Source organism: Gossypium raimondii, chromosome 5 (genome assembly GCF_025698545.1).
Source record: "Gossypium raimondii isolate GPD5lz chromosome 5, ASM2569854v1, whole genome shotgun sequence".
Taxonomy (NCBI): domain Eukaryota; kingdom Viridiplantae; phylum Streptophyta; class Magnoliopsida; order Malvales; family Malvaceae; genus Gossypium; species Gossypium raimondii.
This window is the reverse complement of record NC_068569.1, coordinates 4,537,968-4,559,473: the sequence shown is the minus strand read 5'-3', so window position 1 is coordinate 4,559,473 and position 21,506 is coordinate 4,537,968. Positions and strand designations below refer to the sequence as shown.

The 21,506-nt window shown below is 35.0% G+C and overlaps 4 protein-coding genes across 6 annotated transcripts; 2 read left to right on the top strand and 2 right to left on the bottom strand.

Annotated features, from left to right (window-relative positions):
* Positions 1-268: 268 nt before the first annotated feature.
* LOC105768158 (3-hydroxyisobutyryl-CoA hydrolase-like protein 2, mitochondrial) lies at positions 269-3,909 on the top strand. 2 transcript variants are annotated; one of them, XM_012587925.2, is made up of 14 exons: positions 269-552; positions 767-847; positions 984-1,052; positions 1,209-1,272; positions 1,595-1,674; positions 1,780-1,863; positions 2,139-2,223; positions 2,411-2,496; positions 2,578-2,699; positions 2,832-2,892; positions 2,993-3,091; positions 3,166-3,267; positions 3,346-3,387; positions 3,540-3,909. In XM_012587925.2, the coding sequence occupies exons 1-14, from the start codon at positions 430-432 to the stop codon at positions 3,657-3,659; spliced, it is 1,218 nt and encodes a 405-aa protein (XP_012443379.1). In that variant the 5' UTR covers positions 269-429; the 3' UTR covers positions 3,660-3,909. The 2 variants fall into 2 exon arrangements, with proteins under 2 accessions (XP_012443379.1, XP_012443380.1); XM_012587926.2 differs by having other exon boundaries at positions 473-598.
* Positions 3,899-5,694, bottom strand: LOC105768160 (chorismate mutase 2). The gene is made up of 5 exons (XM_012587932.2): positions 5,220-5,694; positions 4,806-4,892; positions 4,556-4,699; positions 4,380-4,472; positions 3,899-4,269 (listed from the first exon to the last, which is right to left on the bottom strand). Exons 1-5 carry the CDS (start codon positions 5,502-5,504, stop codon positions 4,033-4,035), a joined length of 846 nt encoding a protein of 281 aa, XP_012443386.1. The 5' UTR covers positions 5,505-5,694; the 3' UTR covers positions 3,899-4,032.
* Positions 5,695-6,067: 373 nt separating this feature from the next.
* On the bottom strand, positions 6,068-7,762 carry LOC105768159 (protein POLAR LOCALIZATION DURING ASYMMETRIC DIVISION AND REDISTRIBUTION). Of its 2 annotated transcripts, none has more exons than XM_012587929.2 (3): positions 7,276-7,762; positions 6,786-7,195; positions 6,068-6,590 (listed from the first exon to the last, which is right to left on the bottom strand). In XM_012587929.2, the coding sequence occupies exons 1-3, from the start codon at positions 7,544-7,546 to the stop codon at positions 6,252-6,254; spliced, it is 1,020 nt and encodes a 339-aa protein (XP_012443383.1). In that variant the 5' UTR covers positions 7,547-7,762; the 3' UTR covers positions 6,068-6,251. The 2 variants fall into 2 exon arrangements, with proteins under 2 accessions (XP_012443383.1, XP_012443384.1); XM_012587930.2 differs by having other exon boundaries at positions 6,786-7,192; positions 7,276-7,757.
* Positions 7,763-12,416: 4,654 nt separating this feature from the next.
* Positions 12,417-21,456, top strand: LOC105768155 (formin-like protein 6). The gene is made up of 17 exons (XM_012587920.2): positions 12,417-12,988; positions 13,521-14,221; positions 14,436-14,657; positions 14,792-16,629; positions 16,716-16,845; positions 17,004-17,075; positions 17,338-17,436; positions 17,558-17,599; positions 17,708-17,788; positions 17,873-17,923; positions 18,023-18,104; positions 18,903-18,997; positions 19,407-19,478; positions 19,568-19,684; positions 19,915-19,983; positions 20,074-20,140; positions 20,740-21,456. Exons 1-17 carry the CDS (start codon positions 12,916-12,918, stop codon positions 20,895-20,897), a joined length of 3,969 nt encoding a protein of 1,322 aa, XP_012443374.1. The 5' UTR covers positions 12,417-12,915; the 3' UTR covers positions 20,898-21,456.
* Positions 21,457-21,506: the final 50 nt, after the last annotated feature.

The following is a 21,506-nucleotide window of genomic DNA, read 5'->3' as shown; positions in this document are numbered from 1 at the left end:
TATTTGTTTGTGTGTAATACTCGAGACCCAATAATGGGATGGGAATGAATAGGCCATGGCCCGAGCAATTGGTAAATGGCACAATTATTTTCGTAAGCTTTTGGAACTAGGTTTTTTTTCTTTCTCATATACAAGCCTGTTAAATAATTTGGAATTCATGCCCGTTACTATGTGGGCTTTAAAATGTACGGAGCTCATCTTTGGGCCAGAAAAGCCCTGACAGTTTGACTAAAAGTAGTCGATAGCCGAACCGAACGGCTAGGATGAATTCTTGATGCAAAAACCCACAGTGACGCTGGACATCGTTTAAGGGAAACACTGTGTGGGAGGCGAGGCGAGGCGAGGCGAGCTAGCTAAGGCGAAAAAGCTTCGTTCTCCTAAAGAAACGTTAAAAGTGAAAGCAAGCGAGATAGAGAGGGCAAAGCAAAGATGCAGAGAGTGAAGGCTGTATTAAAAGCTAGGCATTCATTTCAAAGACTTGGGATCCTCTCTCATCAAAGATGTCTCTCTGCTCAGCCCAACTATGCTCTATATGATGATTTCGAGGACCAGGTCTTTGAAGATAATTGTCTACTTTCTGGGTTTTTATTTTTCTTCTGTATGTCATAACTTTTTAGTCAATTTTTTTGGGTGATCTTCCCGTGATTCGTGTGTCAAGTATGTCTTTGTGCTTAAATTTGTTGTTTTTCAGCTAAAAATGGAAAACCAAAATGCTTTTCTTTTAATTAAATAAAAAGATTGCTTATTTGTGCGTGAAATGTTTCAGGTTTTAGTGGAAGGAAGAGCTAAATCAAGAGCAGCAATTCTCAACAGACCTTCTGCTCTCAATGCACTTACCGCCTCGATGGTTTAATTTTGCTCTCTCTCCTTTTGGTTCTAAACTTCTAATTTTAAAATTGATAACTTCAACTTCTCCTCTTGACCCTTATGCTGAAGTAGCTAATAGATTTAAGACCTTTTTTCATTTTTTTTTAATTTTATAGGCAGCTCGGCTGAAGAGATTGTATGAATCATGGGAAGAAAACCCTGATATTGGTTTTGTCTTAATGAAGGTATCATATTGCATAGTTAGGTTACAACACTCATTTACATGAACAAACATGTCGTTTGCTTTTTCAGATATTCCTGTCAATGGTATTTCTTCATGCCCTGACATTTCAGTTTTTATTTTCATTGGCGTCTGAGTTGTTGTCTTGAATTTACTAAAGGGCAATGGCAGGGCTTTCTGTTCTGGGGTTGATACTGTTGCTCTCCATCGCTTACTTAATGAAGGTTAGTCAGCTATCAATGTCGTTTAGTTATTTGATTAGTCAATTTAGAGCTTTCCAGTTTGAGAAAGCAATTCAATAATGACATCTTAACTATGATATCCATCATGACCAATTTGAATTTTGAAATCAGAACTTTTTTGGCCAAGGATTTTACAAACATGATTATTGCATGTTCCTAGCCATGTTTTGCTGTCACTTGACACATTATTATCACTTGACACATTATTATCACATGCAATGCAATTTCTTTTTTATTAAGTTACTTTATAGCTTGCATAACTAGAGTATGTGATTCATGTTTCACCTGATTAAACTTTGTGCAGGGAAAGTTTATGAATGTAAAAGGTTTTTTGAGACGCTATATAAGTTTGTATACCTACAAGGAACATATTTGAAGCCGCATGTGAGAATTCAACCTTAAGTGATTGATGTCTTTGTGAACTGCTTCTGACTTTCTTTGGTAACCGCAAATGAGGCTTCTGACTATAATCACTGACCATATATACAGGTGGCAATCTTCGATGGTATAACAATGGGGTGTGGAGGTGGAATTTCTTTGCCAGGGATGTTTAGATTAGTGACTGATAAAACTGTATGTCGTGCCACAACATTATAAAGAAATCTTATGTTAGAATTTGTGCATTGTCCAAATTATCGTTAATGTATCCATCTTGCTTCTTATGAGTGGCATGCACATGATATGTGGGGATTGAACTTCTATGCCCGTGCAATAAGAATGTTTTTTCCTTTCCTTGTAGAATGAGGATTGATAATGAGGCAAACAGTTCTCTCCCCTTGCCCTCCTTTTTAACCTTTCTAGTGTATGGACTTAAATTGCCTTTCCTTACCTTTGCTTAACATTTTCAGGTTTTTTCTCATCCAGAGACTCAACTGGGGTTCCATCCTGATGCAGGGGCTTCATTTTATCTTTCTCGCCTACCTGGTTACTTAGGTATTGACCTGCCATTTTATCGATTTTTTCAATGCATAACTGACTTCATCAATATGCGTGACTTATTTGTATACTTTTCTAGTTATTAAAATATAAGAATTTGTTCATTTCTCCAGATTACTTGCTTGCATATCTTGGCCACATATTCCAGTTTATTTTAACAATACATGTTTATTTTTTCCTGCAGGGGAATACTTAGCTCTAACAGGAGACAAGCTTAATGGTGTTGAAATGATTGCCTGTGGCCTTGCTACCCACTATTGCTTAAATGCTGTTTGTTTTTTCTTCTGCTTCTTATTGTGCTTTTCCTCCTTTCCTCTTTTCTCAACTTATTTGAACAAACTGCCCCTATAGAGACTTGCTTGGATTGAAGAACGTCTCGGCAACTTGATGAATGATGATCCAGCTGTCATAGATTCTTCTCTTGCACAATATGGTGACCTTGTTTATCCCGATAGGAGCAGCATTCTTCGCAGGTAACCTCTTTTTTTGTGGTTATTGTAGAACTTAGAAACAGATTTTATATCTCGACTGCTTAATTTTATTTGTAAGAATCATTGTTTTTCCTGATAGATTTTGTCTTCTCTTATCTTGTGTTTTTGTTTCAGGATTGACACAATTGATAAATGTTTCAGCCATGACACTGTTGAGGAAATTATTGATTCTCTGGTAAGCATAATTATATGCAGATGTGTGTGCATGTGCATGTAGGCCCTCGCCTACATTTTCCAAGTTCCTGGGCAGTCAGTTAAAGACTTTGATATCTCAGGAAAATGAAGCAGCTGGAGCTTATGATGATTGGTGCAAGACAGTGCTGAGAAAAATGAAAGAAGCCTCACCGTTGAGCTTGAAAGTTACTCTAAGATCCGTAGGTTAACAATGTCCAAGTGCTTTAAATACCATGTTCACTATCAATGGCTTATGTCAGTTGCTTTTTGCTAGATACGAGAAGGTAGATTTCAATCACTTGATCAGTGTCTGGCACGTGAATATCGGATTTCCCTTGCCTGGATCTCCAAATCGGTCTCTAATGATTTCACTGAGGTATGGGCGGTTCTTGTTCACATAGAGAGCACTTCCTGAATCATTGTTCTTGTCAATGTAATCGGACTGTCTCTACAGGGTGTTCGGGCTAGGTTAGTGGACAAGGATTTTGCTCCCAAGGTATTCTCTTTTTTTTGACTCCATTGTCTGTGTTCATGTACTTTTATACTAGTACATAATCGAAAGGCCTACGTTAAAGTGACGGGATTTTAATCCCACCATCCATTCATATAATCTTACTCCTATGATTTTTGTATCTAACAAATTCACAGTGGTACCCCGCAAGCCTGGAAGAGGTTAGCAAAGACATGGTTGAGTACTACTTTACGCCACTCGGGGAATTAGAGCCTGAACTGGTGCTGCCAACTTCACTAAGAGAACCTTACATCTAAGGAAAGATCTCTTTGTAGGGGAAGCTATCAGTTTTTGGTAGCAGACAATTTTTGGTTGATCATGTTCTTTTCATTTATGGAAATAACATCCCATATTTTTATGTTGTTATCAGTTATACATAGAACTTTAAGTAGGGACGCAGAGATTAGAAAGAGTTGTTTTGTTTGTGATTTTTCAAGTAAGACCAGATCTTGTTCCGTATGTTTTTATGGAGAACTGATTCAAAACGGCTTGAGGGTGTTGTGAAAAGATGCGTGCATATTACATTGGAGTAGATCTAGACATAATAATCAAAGCAGAATTTGACAGAATACATTTTATTCTGTATTATAATTGTGAACCCTTGACTGAAACTGATACATGACCAAGGTTTCAGTCAAGGCGATGGAGGAGGTACTGGACTTCAACATCCTTTGTTAGGGGAATGATCCAGTCTCCATAGAATCTGGAAACAACAGCTGGATCCACCTTGTACTTCCCTTTATTCTCATCACTATCATCACCTACCTTCACTTCCTGCCCAAATATACTTGCCTTCTTCGCCACCCTCTTCTTTACTGCTTTTTCCACAGCCGGAGCCGTCAATAAATCCATCAGAGTTTTTTTATCCTAAAATTCCATGCAAGAGAATTCAAAAGTGATCATCTTCACCAAAAAAAGTATACTACTGATTTCATATATGCATCATTGGTGGCATTATAGCTATGAAATGAAAGTACCCGAGCACGAATTGCAGGTTCATAGTGCTTCCATTCATCTCTGAATTTGACTTCAGCCACAAGTTTTCCGTAATGTATTCTTCTAGATAGGACCTAAAGGGAATAACAACATATTTTAGTGTCACTGCCTTCGTATCACACAGATAAGAAAGAGAACAATTACGGGAGATTCTTACCTGTAAGCACTCAAGATCACGAGCAGCTGTTGATGCATAGTTTCCGTCATCACCGGGAGCGACAAACAATGGAAGCAGCTTGTTGAAATATACATCCCATATCTTCTTATTTACGTTAACGAACACTGCCGCGGGATTCAAAACCTGTGGTCTTGGGATCAGGTTTAATTTTAATTGAATTTGCTTCCGGTATTAAAGAAATCCGGAAAAAGGACACGCAGGTACTAGGCTTGAAAGAATAAATTATTACCCGAGGATACTTGTGAGGTGGAACCTGCGACGGTGGTAAATCATCTGGGAAGAATGGATGTTCCTCGGGATTTTCATATCTACCGGCCTATAACACGTTCATATATAGGTTGGATTTCTACTCAATGTCTAAACAAGTTCCATTATCCATAATTCTATTGCCATGGTTTCTACCAAATTAGCAGTACGTACACGAGCTGGACCATGACTTGATTATTTGATTGATTAAAAAGTAGAATAAATAATTAAATTGATATTTTAATAAGGTATTTTAAAATAAATAGGAGGCCTACTGTAAACATGGTTTATTTAGAAATATAGAGCTCTAAAATCTTTCGAGAAGACTGGCCGGCCTGCCCCTCCACTTGGCCTCTGCAAACATTATTGGGATAATTGAAAGATGAAAAGAATATACCTTAGCTTGGACGGCCTCTGTTTGTTTAACAACCAACTCAACCAAAGAACCGTAAGAGCCGGGCATTGAAAAGTAGGAAGGGTCGTAGGTTGGAGCATTTAAAGGAAACTTGGCTCTCTCTATCAGACTGAAAACAATGCTATCCTCTTGCCTTATCAACGAATCCCTCACCGATTCCAGTGTCAATCTATCGCTAACATCGGACTCTGCTTTTACCATTTCGACTTCACTAATCCAACATGTCCAACGCACGAGAATTAACACAATTACCACTGACACATCCATGTTTGGTCAAAAGAAGGAAGAACCCAAACATTAATAGATGGTAATACGTTGGCAAATAATTGTTTTTTCTCTCCCTTTTTTCCTCTTAATTATCCGAAGATTTTTCTGAAATTAATAGCTCTCACTCATCAATACCAACCAACTATTTCTCCCATGACCAGGAGTAATTGAAGCCACGACAAGTCAACGACAGCCCAAAAGTTTGATACGCACATCTACATTCATATATAATCACCTTTAAGAAAGACGTGCAAGTTATAGGCTGATGGGTCTCGGGCTTAGCATGGTTGCAAGATACAGTGTTCATATCTGTCATATCTTCTTCCAATCAGAAAAGGCAACGGACAGCGATATGGTTAGTAACCTTGTGTAGTTGCCATCACTGCATAAAATCTTATCAACAATTGGGATTTCTAATTTGATACTCCACTAATAAAGATGTTTCGGCCTTGGATAAATTGCAACGAAACATCCCCTCCCTTAGATAGCTATAACAAATTCTGTAATCTAAAGCAAAGGAAGGAGGACTCTGTAATATTACATGTAAATATAGAACCAACCAGTTTTATATGATAAGCGATCCATTGACGAGCTATATATATTTCCCTTGAATCCGTGTATTCATTTCTCACTTGTTATTACATTTTCAAACCAATCATCTAAATATTGAGAAGCAACTCATATTTAAAACCCACCAATTACACGTAATACATGATGGGGATCAGCTGCATTACAATTCTTTTTTTCTCACTTCTGTTGGTGAGCATGTCGAACGTACTGGAAATTAAGTCCTGAAGGTTGTTTAACATGCTTTAACATAAGATGTGCGGTTTCTTTCCACCAAGAAATCTCTCGTTCCTTTTCACGGAGCTCTTGCCTTGCGGTTTCCAAAGCAGCTTCTAGCTCTCTTATCTGTTGTTCCTGCCTTGTTTCCAGCAATTCATGCAATTTCCTCTCCAGTTCACATGGAGGAACCCCGCCATGTGAGTCCGGACGGTCTTCTTCCTCTGCCTCAATTGTAGGGTCGATTACTTCAGCATTACTAATACTGTAGCTTCTCACTGAAGTGGTGTTAACAGTGTTCTCCTGTGTATGGTTGCACACAACATCATTTAACATATCTGGGGAATTTGTAAAGATTTCAAATTCTAACCTAAATGTTCTATATAAACTACTAACACGACTTATTATCTAAACGTATTTCTTTATCTTTCTTTGAATAGAAACAACAAAATGTTTAAGTCTGAATCAAAATTAAGACTTTCCACGTTTTCTCCGTACCTCGATGGTTTTCTCAGGTGGGATTGTGGAGGATTTTCCTGAATCCAAATGGAGAAGTAAACGTTCTAACTCAACTTCAAGTTCTGCTTCAAGTCTATCCATTCCTTCTAAACAAGCGTCTTTTGGTGCATCATCACAATTCGACGACTGATCAAACAATACTTTATTTGATGTAAGGTTGCTGTTAAAACCCAAACTTTCGTCGACCCCATCCCCATCGTTTGATTCAAGATTCTTACAAACTAGTATGTCTGTATTTAGCAGTCCCTCTTTAACATTTTGAAGAACATGCTCCATTTGGATCTTCAATTCCTTCATCTTTTGAAGTTCATTTTTACTCTCAGCAATAAGATGGAGCAAACAACACCCTACTCCTACGTTAAAGTTTGATTCCTTCCCACATATTTCTGCTTTTTTAAATAAATAAAAAACATTAGAATTTGAAATTTCAAAAGCCAAAATATAAACAACAGGAAACTTTTATTGTTACCGGATGAGAAATCAGGAGCATCGGTTTCGTGATCAGGCGGCGCAACGTCATCTTCCTTACTTTCGTCACCAATAACCCGCTTCGCCACCTTCCCACGCTTAAGAGCAGAGAGCAAGCGAGCAGCGATACGGCGCGAACCGTCCATGAGAAGGAGGCTGTCTTCTTCGTGATCTTGAAGTAAAAGCACGTCGGCGATGCGTAAAGGAGGCGAAGGTTTGGATTTAGAGAAAGGAGACAAAAGCAGGGGCTTTAACTTAAACACCATTCGCATTGGCTTGAGATCAATTTTCTGGGCTGAAGAAGGAGAAAATGAAATGAGACAGCGGAAATAAAAATCAAAGTAAAAGAGAGTGAACGGTGACTGATTTGGAGGGAATGGAAAGTTTTTGATTTTGGGCTTTTCTTATAAAAATTATAATAAATTTAAAATCGCTTTAAATTAAAATAACATAATATGTTTCACTTTTGAAAAATATGTATTTATAAAAATTAAAAAATTATTGATGAAATAATTTATTAGTGACGAGAATAAAGGAGCGGATAATGGGTAGTGGCGATTGCTAAGAATATATAATTAGGAAATGGAGGAAGCTGTGGCTTTAGTTGGGCCTTATTTCGGTTCCAATCATGCAGCTACTGGGGCCATAATCAAACACAAACATTTATGTTTGTTTTTAATGTTGAGAATATGCCTAAAATAAATTATTCAAAAATAATAATTAAATGTGGCTCAATTTATAAAAAATAATTTGAATAGTTGGATTTAAAATATTTTAATTTCATGGCTTTTTATATTTTTTCAAATTTATTGATAGTTGACCTACAATTATTTTTTTAAAATTTTAAAAAACTAGTATATATATATATATATGTATTTTAAGAATTGTATGTTGTAGGGGTGTTCATAGTTTAGTTTTAATCGAATTAATCGATCGAATCGATTTAATTCAGCTAATTGATCGGTGGCTGAATTTAGTTCGATCAGAGGTGAGCTAATGATTTTTTAGAATTTCAGTTACCGATTAATTCAATTCGAAACCGGGTAATTAACCAATTAACTAAAATATTTGTTGTTTTTAAAACTTAAGTAGTGTTTCCAATGTCTTGTTTATTGTTTTAATCTCCATTTAAAGTTGTTTGAACTATTAAATAAAAGAAAATGAACATTAGCAATATATTTTTATATGTTTTATATCGAAAGACAAAAATATATAAATTTCGGTTAATTTAATTAACCCACTAAATTAATCAAAATATTTCAATTCGATTAACGGATAAAGATTTTTACATTTTGAATAATTCAATTAATAATAATTCAGTTAAAATATTAATCGAACCGACCGTTTAAACACCCTAATATATTAGAGTTTGATAACAACATTTTATCAAGTCTATCTCATGCCATACGTGTGATTGAGATATTTGAAATTTTTAGGTTACGGATTGTCTTAAGTTTGAGGCATTAGTTCTAGACAGATATAATTTTATTAGTAATGCTATTTAATTCAGATTTAAATTCCATCACCGTATGGTTATTAATCAAAACTAAAATGTTTAGTTCAATTTTTAATTATAATTATATCATAATTATTTATTAAATGCTTATTAAAATTGTAATATATATTTATCTATGATTGTAATCATCTTTATGTTAATTAAAATATTTATATAAAAGTCAAATTCTTTTTATTAAATCAAATCATAAATTATTGTAGTAAGTCAAATTATGATTATGGTCCCTTTATTGTGTTTAAAATTATGATTTAATACTTATATTATATTTTGACATAATTTGATTTTTCTACTTTTAGTTAGCTTAAATAGTTTATTTCGATCAAGATGTTTAGGTCAAAGTTTCTCTTAAAAAAACTTATTCCAAACTTATCATACCGAAATAAATTTTGTGTGTGTGTTAGATAGGTGTACTTATCATCTTGAAATAAATTTTTTTGTATGTGTTAAAAGGTGTTTTTAAGAAATATTCACAACAACATTTTAACTGTAATAGTTAAGGATGCTAATTATTTAAACCAACTAATGTCATTGATAAAGTAGATGACCAAATTATGTCAAATTAAAATATAGACTAAATCTTAAAATTTTAAAAAGTAGAGTGATCAATACTAAAATTTTACCGGTATCTTATAGGAAAAAGAAAAGAAAAGGACGTGTGATGACAGAATTGAGGTACCCAATTATGTAAATATATAAAGTATGAAGATTAAATCTTAAATTTGAGTGTAGTATAGGAATCAGAATTGAAATTTAATAATTTTTATGTAATCAAATAAAATAAAGGGACCATAATTGAAATTTAATCATTTATTTTATAATGAAAAAAATCCTTGGACAGGTGTCGAAGAAGGAAAGCCTTATAAGTTGATCTTTTAAAGACGGGATATTTTCCATTCTAAAGTTCATCTTTTTTTTTTTTTTTTTTGACTAACAAGACTTCGGGGAGCACATTCCACCCGATTACAAGGGCGGTAGGGCTTTTGCCACCCAATCTGCTTACAGTGACGCCGGAATGCACAAAAGATATAATAATACAAAAGGAAAGGTCTTGCCGATTTGAGTGGATAATGGCCTCAACCTCCCAAGGTATTGCGACTGATTCTTGCAAAGCCGTGATCAAATTCAGGCAATCAAACTCACGGATCACTCATTGTTAGCTCTCCTGCCAATCAGATGGCATGGGCCTCTGCCGCTAAAGTACCGGGGGTAGGAACTATTAGAGCAGCCCGCAACCATCCGACGTCCCTCGTTATCAGGGGCCACAACAGCTAAACCTGCTGCTTCCCTATGGCATGGTTTAAATAGAGTTAGCAGTGGTTGTGGTTGGAGACTGACGCGTGAGAAATGCTCAAAGGTAGTTTGTAAAATTGTAACACACATCAGTGAAAGGAGAATGCTTGGAATCCAAGCTTGAATTTGAAACCACGTGGAGTTTCCTTGCAATGCAATGCCAATCTAATTTTGCTGCTTTTTGGTAGGCACTGCCCACTGCCAGTGGCTTTGTAGTTCCATTTGTGTTATAAAATTATAAATTGGAAGTAAGGTATATATTACACTTTAAAGAGAAGAATAGGATTCCAATCTTAAAAATACGTCATTGGAAGAAACAGTCATAACTCCAAATATGAGCCTTAAAATTAACATAAAAATACTAATTAAAATTCGTAAAATTTTCATCATTATTTTATTTTTATAATTTGAATTTATATTTTATGCATCACACTGTCTATAATGTTATATACTATAAAAAACTTAATGATTAAAAAATCATTATACAATAAATGGATAAAACAATATCCTATAGAAAACAATAATTAGAAGTTAAATTGATTATTCATTTAGAGTTTTTTCATCATTTAAAAATTTAAAATTAAATTAAATTATGTAACATCATTTGATTTGCTGACAAAATATAAAATTCTACACTATCATTACATTAAATATTAAATATTAATTTGTAATTTTATGCACTTCTCGAAAAATATAATGTGAGAAACAAAAAGAAGTTTTATTTAATTATGAAAAGCAATATACAAGTTAAAAATAAATAAAACAAAAGTAGGATGGAGAATTAGGGATGACAAAATTATCATTTTGTCTTTATATATATAAACTATTAAAAGTGTAAAATGTAATACGAAAAAATAATATATTTTATGTTTAAATATATATATTTAAAGGAATATATTTAAATACTTACTTGATTTTAAAAATATTGAAAGAATTAAAGATAACTAGCAAAAGTTTAGTGATGTGGGTCGGGAATGAATGCATTCTACATCTATAAAGGTGATAATAGTGGAACAAAGTGCAACAATAGATTTAACATTATCTATTCTCACCCCATTCCCTTATTATCGCTATCGGTAATGACGAATGGATATCCCAATGGGTAATGACAAATGGAGCCATATTTGTTTTTTTTTTCCTTGTCATTTATATTTTGAATTTTAATCTTTATAATTTTACTTTATTCTTAAATTGTAATATATTTTTAATAAAAAATCTACTAAAATTCGAATTATGAACATTTCCCCATTCTCAAAATTTTTTTGATGTTTTTAACATAAAATTTATCCTTTAATATTACGTGATACAATTTCTTGCATGATGTCTTATTCTTCTAAAATGGCTGGTGATCATTGATAAAATGATATAATAAATTAGAAGGATTTTCCTAATAAATGACTTAAAATCACTCTTTAAAATTATTATATTAGACAAATTAATATTTTCGATCGAATTCACAGAAAATAACCATTAATTATTATATTTAGTATAAACTTTATTGTTAATAATAATGCAATTATCTTTAAAAAACAAATTATTATTACTAGCCAACTCATGAAAGTAACACTGACCCACTGTATTGTTATGATAAACTAATTTGTCATCCATCCATTGTTATAGGTGAGATTTATGGAAAAATATTTAGTATATTAATATTAATGAAGTTTTAGATTTTATAAATAAAATTAAAAATTAACTATAGAGATATAATAAAATATATTATTTTTTAATACTAATTATAAAATAAAAAAAAACTCTATTCATAATCCAAATATTAACCTAAGATTTAGTGGGCCATGAATCCTTTTTCCTTTAAATTTCCCATCAAAGGACCTTTCCTTTTATTAAATACCATAAAAACTCACACTGATTTGATTTTGAGAGCCATGTTAGGCCCACTAAAAGACATCTTTTGAGTCGTTAAGTACATGAATAAAGTGCGTCTTTAGAGATTACCCCAATAATTAAAATAGTAGTTGTTTTTCTTACAAGATTTTTTTTTTTTGGTTTGGTATTATCAAATTACAAAGAAAAAAAAAAAAACAGAACTGATAACTGAAGGTGAAGGTTCCATGAGTCCTATGATTTTAATTACAATAATTTTGTTTTTAAAACTAATTGATTTAAATTACTTTAATTTTGTTTTTTTTTTTTAAATCCATAATTTGGATAAAGTATTTCGGAGCAGAAAAACGTACAATGGGTGAAACGGACGTGCTGGTGAGTATTATTAAATGGTATATCATAGAAGGAAATTACAAAAACAAAAGAAACCGTGAACATGGAAACTAATGGGAAGATAAATGAAACTGGGTCCGATGGTTAATGGGTTTTTTCTTTTTCTTTTTGTTGCTATTCATTAACAATTACCAAACAAACAAACAGAAAAATGATGGAAAAATAGAGACAAAGCTGAGATCTTTTGGTTGTATTCTTAGATTCTCACTTATTTTGTTTCTTTCTTTTGGTGTTCTTTTTTTTTTCTTTTATTTTTTTGCTTCATTCATAGTACTAGAAAAAAAAAATAAAAAAAAAGGACTCTCCAAAGACCAAATCTTTGTCTGCCTTGACAAAACATTGTCGGAATATTCTGTCCTAAACCTAAAGTCATTGTCTCATATCGTTTCTTGAATCTTGATTGAAAGCTAAGTTTCTGGGACACTTCCCTAAAAACTCGTTGCTTCAAAACCCGGCAATCTCCCCATTGCTCTACGCAGTGCCAATACAATCATTTGGACCCTTCAGCTTCTCCTTCTTCTTCTCTCTATATTAGCTCAAAATGTGCGTATCTGTCCTTCTGGGCTAAGCTGATTGTTGACAGATCTTGAAACCACAATGGGGTTGTTTAGGAAGCTCTTTTTTAGAAAGCCGCCTGATGGACTTTTGGAGATCTCTGAAAGGGTTTACGGTACGCTTTTTTTGTTTTTGCTTTTTAAAAAAAATCTATTTGCTTCCATGAATGTTAAACAATAATGGGATTAGAAAAAAGGACCTATTTACTAATTTGGACATTTTTAGTTCCAAGTATTTTCTGGCTTAAATCGCCATATTAGTGTATTTTTAATGTACAGAACAGCTCGTCAATACTTCCCATTGCTTGTGTGCTAAAAAGAAATAACAAAACAAAAAGGGAAAGTGTTTTAGCAGTTGGAGCCTTGATCTAATTTCTGCTGCGGGCATTAGTTGTAAGAATTCATCCTTTGAGCCAGTAGCATATATGCAAAAATAAGCTAATGGCTTAGGGTCGACATTCCTTATTACTCGTTTATTTGCTGTTATTTATGGTCCTAGTTTCGATTTGATGTATGCATTTAGTCATAATTTTTAACTCTTTGCCCTCTTTAAAGGTTTTGAAATGTTTATACCACTCGCTCTCTGTCTATCTCTGGAAAGTATTATTGTATTGTTAATAACCAATGTGCTGTTGTATGCATTTGTAGTTTTTGATTGCTGCTTTTCCACGGACATACGGGAAGAAAAGGAATATAGAGTCTACATCGAAAACATAGTGTGTAAACTCCGTGATCATTTTACTGATGCTTCATTCATGGTGTTCAACTTCCGAGAAGGAGAGTACCAAAGTCAAATTGCTAGCATATTGTCCGAGTACGATATGACTGTAATGGACTATCCTCGTCAATATGAAGGTTGCCCATTACTCACGACGGAGCTGATCCATCATTTCCTGAAATCAAGTGAAAACTGGTTCTCACTCGGGCAACAAAATATAATCTTAATGCATAGTGAACGAGGTGGGTTGCCAGTTTTGGCGTTTATGCTTACTGCTCTTTTACTATATCGAAAGCAGTATTCCGGGGAGCAGAAAACATTAGAAATGATCTATAAGCAAGCACCTCGTGAGCTTTTGCATTTGACATCTCCCCTGAATCCACTACCCTCCCAACTAAGGTACCTCCAGTATGTCTCTCGGAGAAATGTGGGCTCAGAATGGCCTCCATCAGATAAGGCACTTACATTGGACTGTATTATTCTAAGATGTATTCCTAATATGGATGGTGAGGGGGGCTGCCGTCTGATATTTAGGATATATGGACAGGATCCTTTTATGGCTGCTGATAGGACCCCCAAAGTTCTGTTCTCTACGCCGAAGAATAGTAAATTTGTTCAGTATTACAAGCAAGTGAGTCCAGTTCATTGATCTCTGTAGTAACTTCTTTTTTTATCTCATTCTCTGTTTTAGTTTTTTTTTTTCCTGAAAGGAAGCTTATTCTTGATTTCTTTTGTTTCGAAATCACCATTAACAATGTGACTTATTTTGCTTTTTACTTCAAAAATGAATTCACTCTTATCTAAGTCATAATTATTTAATATATATTCTTCACTTATTCTTGCAGGCGGACTGTGAACTAGTTAAAATCAACATCCGTTGCCATGTTGTGGGTGATGTTGTGCTTGAATGTATTAGTCTGGATAGCAATCTGGAGCGGGAATTAATGGTGTTCAGGATCATGTTCAATACAGCCTTTATAAGATCAAACATTTTGATGCTTAACCGTGATGAAATTGACATCTTATGGAATACTAAGGACCAATTTCCAAAGGACTTCAGTGCAGAGGTACGTAATTATATATAATATCTTCTTTTTTCCTTACTTTTCTGTCTTGTGTTTTTTTATTTCTTTTGGGCCAAATCTGTTGTGTGTTGTTTTATTGTGATTCTGAATAGTTATTCTTTCATGCATGGATGAAGGTCATTTTCTCAGATATAGATGTTGCACCTTCTGCCATTTCAATTGATTTTCCGGATATTGAGGAGAAAAATGGCCTTTCCATTGATGATTTTGCTAAAGTTCAAGAAATTTTCAGCAGAGTTGATTATACAGATGTAGCAAATATGCTACAAGAAAATTTGAAGACAGGTTGTCCCAAGAGTAAGGAAATAGCCAGTGTCTTGCATGATGATAAAGTCGAGGAGAAATCTAACTCGGAGGCACCAGAACACGTTACTACAAGTCCAACGTCCGATGCTTTGGAGAAACAATCTATATGCTCTTTTCAATCATCAGATGCAAATTCAACTAGAACGAAGTTTGAACCAGAAGAAATCCAGGTTGCTCCTCAAATGGCTACACAGCATTCACCCTCTGCTGTGCCTTCTTCAGATTCAAGCTCAACTGAAGGGAAAACCGAATCACAAGAACTTCAAGTTGCTCTTCAAGAAGCAGAACTTACCAATCCAAGTAGAAGGAATGTTGAAATTCAAGAAATTCAAGTTTCTTCACAACAACCTGCACAATCTACATCGACTTTCACTCCTGTCCTGGATGTAAATTCAATCAGAAAGAAAACTGAACCCCAAGAACTTCAGGTTGCCGTGCAAAGGCCTGCACAACCTAAGATTATATCCCAGCGAGGACCTCAGTCTTCAATCTCTTCTCCAGTTTCATATTGCAATTCCTTGCCAGGTTCACCTGCTCCAATATCAAGATACCGTAGTCCACCTTCAGCTCTTGGCATTACAGCTCTATTGCATGATCATGATGCATCTGAAAGTGAAGATCACAGTCATCCTGTGGCATCATCTTTATCTTCCTCATCAGTTTCAAGTCATTTATCAAATACACCTAAGCATCTGCAACTTACTCGTGCAATTGCTTCACCTGGTCAGTCATCATTTGTTCCTCCTCCTCCTCCTCCATTGCCCTCTTTTTCAGGAGCATCTCCTGCTTATCAACCCCCTCCTTCTCTGGAGGTATCTCCTCCTTCAGTGAAGAGTTCATTCCAGTCTCCCCCCCATCCTCCCCCTCCTCTACATTCCTTTTCTAGGGAATCTCCATCTCCCTTGGTTAAGAATTCACTTCAATCTCTTCCTCCCTCCTCGAGTGCATCTTTAGCTCCCAAAGTCGAGAACTTGTTCCGGTCTCCCCCTCCCCCACCACCACTCCCTCCATCCTCAGCTACATCTCCATCTTCTTCTGTAAAGAATTCGTTTTCAGCTCCCCCTCCCCCTCCCCCTCCCCCACTCCCTCCTTTCTCAGCTATATCTCCATCTTTTACCGTAAAGAATTCATCTTCAGCTCCCCCTCCTCCTCCACCACTCCCTAACGTGGCTTCCTCAACCACCTGCCCCAATTCATGTTCACCACAGATTCGGACATCTGGACCTCCTCCACCACCTGCACCTCCCCCACAGTCTGGATCTATCTCAGATCCTACTAGTAAATCCTCAGTGCCACGGCCATCACCTCCTCCTCCTCCTAGTCTTGCTGCGAAGGGTCCTTCACCAAATAACTCTGCTCATGTTCCACCTGTGCCACCTCCTCCAGCTCCTTGTGCCAAAGGATTATCTAAAGCAGGTGACACCTCTCCACAGTTACATTCAGTAAGCAATGGCAATATACCTTCAATTCCAGGACAACCTTCTGCTGCTCCTTTGAATTTGAAGGGACGGGGCATATCACGCATAGGTCCTAAAAGTCTGGCTCAACCTAGAAAAAACAACTTGAAGCCATATCATTGGTTGAAGTTGACGAGGGCGATGCAAGGAAGCTTATGGGCTGAGGCACAAAAACCTGAAGAAGCTTCCAAGTACATATTTGTCACTGAACCATTTTAGTTCATATAATTCTATGGAGATATATTATGGTTCATTTTTTTTTTTAAATCTGTGCTAGGGCTCCGGAAATTGACATGTCAGAACTTGAGAGTCTTTTCTCTGCAGCCGCACCTAATTCAGATAATGCTAGCAGGGATGGGAAATCAAATCGAGGTGCTTCAGGCCGTAAACCTGAGAAAGTCCAGCTGGTAATTAGTATGCTAATTTTCTTTCTCAACATGTTGAAATCCCTCATGGGTTATGTACAAACCTGGAGTTTTTTCATGTATTTAAACCTGTCTACAGTTCCACACTTGGAGCATCTAATCTGTATTTGCTATCACACATGAAATTCATTGATTTGCAGATTGAGCTTAGGCGGGCATATAATTGTGAAATCATGCTCACAAAAGTCAAAATTCCTTTGCCTGATTTGACGGTAAGATAAACTATATGGTATTTCTCTTAGTAGTTTAGATTCTCAGTTATAGTTCTATTTACAAGCGACAAATATCATGTATTCATACACTGTTACATGTTGGGCTTTGATTTTTTTTTTTTTAGTTACTTCATTTCCTTGCCACATGACTACCCTAATTGTACTTAATGTTACATTCCATATGTCAATTTACAAATTGTTGCCCCTGAAATATTCTTAAATTGATCTTTTACATTTTTATTTTGCTGCCACTATCTTGCAGAGTTCGGTACTTACCTTGGATGATACAACACTAGATTCCGATCAGCTTGAGAACCTTATTAAGTTTTGTCCTACTAAAGAAGAGACTGAATTACTCAAGGTGTTGAAAAAATATGCTTATTCTGTGCTGTTACTGTTCATAACCATTTGAGTTGATGACATCATTTGGCATGTTACGCAAAAAATCATGTTTTAAGTGATGATCATGTTCTTATTTTCAGGGTTATAATGGAGATAAGGAGAAGTTGGGAAAATGTGAACAAGTCAGTGTAGTAACTTTTGTGTTATACACGTGTTTTTAACAAACATTATATCCTTCTAAGAAGAAAACAAGCATTATATTTGATTACCTGCCTTGTATTTGGTGACAGTTTTTCCTAGAGTTGATAAAAGTGCCACGAGTAGAGTCAAAGCTAAGAGTTTTCTTATTCAAGATACAATTTTCTTCCCAGGTATGAGGAGAAACTGTGTTATCAAATTGGTATCAGATGCTTTCTGTTGTTGTCACCTAATTGGTAAATTTTGCATCTTTCCAGGTTTCTGACCTTAGAAATGGTTTGAATATCATAAACTCTACAGCTGAAGAGGCAAGTTAATTTCTCTTTTTTACATAAATTAGCTTTTTCAAAAGATTTTTTTTACTGAACAATTTGTCATTGGTACCATTTCACCAACACATTCATCAGGTGAGGAATTCGGTCAAATTGAAAAGGATCATGCAAACTATTCTTTATCTGGGAAATGCATTGAACAAGGGCACTGCAAGGGGTGAGTGATTTTGTTGATGTGGTAGTTTCTATTACTATCTTATTGCAGTCTTCTTTTTCTGTTTCATTATGGTGAGATATATTTGTCAATGGGAAACAAAGGTCAATCTCCTTGCCTTCTGTTGTTCTACTTGAATTAATTGTCTCTGTCACCATTTCATTATTGTTAATTGACCCTAAATGTTTAACACAATCCTGTAGCTGATTACTGCTATGTATCATGTCTATCCAATAATCCTGTGATTTTTCAACTTATGATTCCAATGGAATGTGATCGTGGGGAAGGTTAGATTTATGAAAATATTCTTGCATTACATATTTAATGATATGTTAATTGGTAATTTTTAAAATTGTAATTTTAATTGAAAATAAAATTGTGTATACACGAGAGGAAACATAAGTAAAATATGTTTAAGAAAAAAATGCATTAGTTAATAATTATTAAAAAATCACAATATAATAATTAGATAAAAACAAAATTATTTCAGAATAGAAAAAAAAGGAAAAAAGTTAATACCATGAACAAAATAATACCCTAAATCAAAATAAAAGAAGGATAATTTTGTCTAATAATTTATTTTTACTTTCATGGAAAATTCTCACTTTCTATCATACCAAATGCCCTGGATCTAAATCAGTTTCTGGTGACTCTAATTTGATAACTTTGTTCTGTTAACCGTATCTTCGAGTGCTATTATCAGTACTGTAACTTCTTCTCCTAAGATGGCAGTTCTTTACAATCTTAAGCATCAATTTACTCTGAAGATTTCAGTACTTGATGGTTTCTTTCTTCCCTCAGGTTCTGCTGTTGGTTTTCGATTGGATAGTCTCCTGAAACTCACTGAGACACGAGCTCGGAACAACAAGATGACTCTCATGCATTATCTTTGCAAGGTAAAAGATCATTTGCCCTTCTTACTTTCCCTGATACTGATGTTTGTTGTTAAACTTGCCTGAATAACATATTCTTGCATTTCTACACTTATGTTTCTAGGGGGAACACTTCTGTATTTGTTTTTAAGACCATTCTACACTTTGTAAGGAATATGCAGACATCAGTTCATCATAGTTTCATTGTCATTAGTTTTGCATGCATGTTTCAAATTTACTAGAGATTTTATTATGTTCATTTCTTTTTCCTAAAAACAAAGAATTTGGGTTAAGGACCTGTTTAATTTAACTGCTTATATTGCATTTATTACCATTTCAACCAATAACATATTCTGTATGAAAATATTATTTATACTTGCTGCTAATGGCCTCTACCATTTCATAAGCCTCCCATTACTTCATTACTGTTTAGGTCCTGAATGAAAAGTCGCCAGAATTACTAGAATTTCCAAAAGACCTTGTAACTTTGGAAGCTTCAACGAAGGTAAAATTTTTTATGGCCTTTTGAGGTCATACTTAATTTGCTTAGTGTTTGTCATATGCTGCTAGGTAAAATTATTGATTGCCACGCAGATACAATTGAAATGTTTAGCAGAGGAAATGCAAGCCATTAGTAAAGGATTGGAGAAAGTTGTACAAGAACTGACTGCCTCAGAAAATGATGGTCCAGTGTCTGAAACATTTTGTTGGGTAATTCTTATATATCAACTAGTTGTTTTGCACATTAATGGGGTTTCTGCACATTTATGTGTTGCTTCGGTTTCTGCTGGTAATGGATGCATCTCCGTTAGGGGACACCATAAACCATAAACCATAAACCCTAAGCTATAAACTCTAAACCCCATCCTTTCTACTTGTTTTTCTTATTCCATATTGTTTGACTAACAATAATGCTTTTATTTATTTATTTATATATTCAGACTTTAAAGGAGTTCCTTGGTTTTGCTGAAAGTGAAGTCAGGTCTTTGGCTTTGCTTTATTCTAGTGTGGTATGTATTATATTGAGTTTTTTATTCTGACTTCTTAAGTGTACAGGCTACATAGCTATCTCATTAGCATTTCTAAATTGGATGTTTCAGGGTAGAAATGCAGATGCCTTGGCTCTTTATTTTGGAGAAGATCCGGCACGGTGCCCATTTGAGCAAGGTATAGTTGTTGGTCTTAACATGTTTGTTTAATGCTTACTGATTACGCTGTAACAATCTAGGACCATAAAGTTTAAAAGAACTGATTCATTAACATTTTGTTGCAGTTCTTTTTGATTTAGTGAAGTTGGGGTAAGACTGAGGGTTGGGTTCTTGAAGCCTGGCATAATGAAAATTTTATGGTCTAATTAGTCTGAAGTCATCTGTGCCTTGTTCATTTTCTTTATTGTAAAAAAATTTCTGTTGACCCTCAATAGCAATAGTATGAGGGATGCTGTCCCATATGGTGAAAGTGACCCTGATCTAGTATATGGTGGAAGCTTTTGCATCAGAATGGAATTGAGAATGCTATTGTTTTTCAATTCACTGCGGTGAACACATCATTGAAAGTTGCTTTGAATTTCATATTATAGCTAGCATTTATGCTAATATATTAGTTCTAAGTGATTTGATGGCATTTGCACATCTGTTTATGTGCATGTATAGCTCGACTTTGAATGCTTTGCACTACTATTAGCCAACATGCACCCATGTAAATCTCAGCCGCAGATCTGCTTTACGTTTTGAGTGTTGCTAATTTACTCTCAACTTTTCCTATAGTTGTGTCCACTCTGCTCAATTTTGTGAGGATGTTTGTCCGAGCACACGAGGAAAACTGCAAGCAGCTTGAATTGGAAAAGAAGAAAGCACAGAAAGAGGCAGATAATGAGAAGCTGAAAGTTAGTACTCCGACAAAGAAGTCTGAACACTTGAAATGATGTCCAATGAAAGTGCCAATATTTGATGATCGGTGCTTATAGGATCCATATTCCTGTCGATTTACATTACATTCTACTGCTCCCATATGAAATAAGACAATTTTGCTCCATGGAGAATAAACTCTTGGAAGCTCATAGCACGAATTACAGCCTTTCATGTCGTGGAGAAGAATGTATCATGTGTAATAAGACAGCAAGAATAAGGGGTTGTATTGATTAAAACGCAGGCGGGTCCAACTACTAAATTCAAATGGTAAGCTATTGTAGATGCATTCAGCTGCAGTTTCCGTCCACAAGTAGAGCTGATGGATGGAATTCATTAGGTCCTCCAGAGCCTCTTGTAGGATGCGTAAATTTTTTTGTTGTAAAATATAGGAATACATACAATACCTGATAGCTTGTGCTCTTTTCAATATTTTGTGTAAAAATTTTAGTTATAGGAATCTAAATGTCAATGTGATATGAGCTTAATATCACGAGATGATTAGCCAGTGATCAAAATTTCTCATCCTGAATTGTACTGCACTTGTTTCTATTATTCTCATGATCTCTTTGGGTCCATTGGATGTGTACACACACACATGTTGGTCTCTGAAAAAGATCAAACAC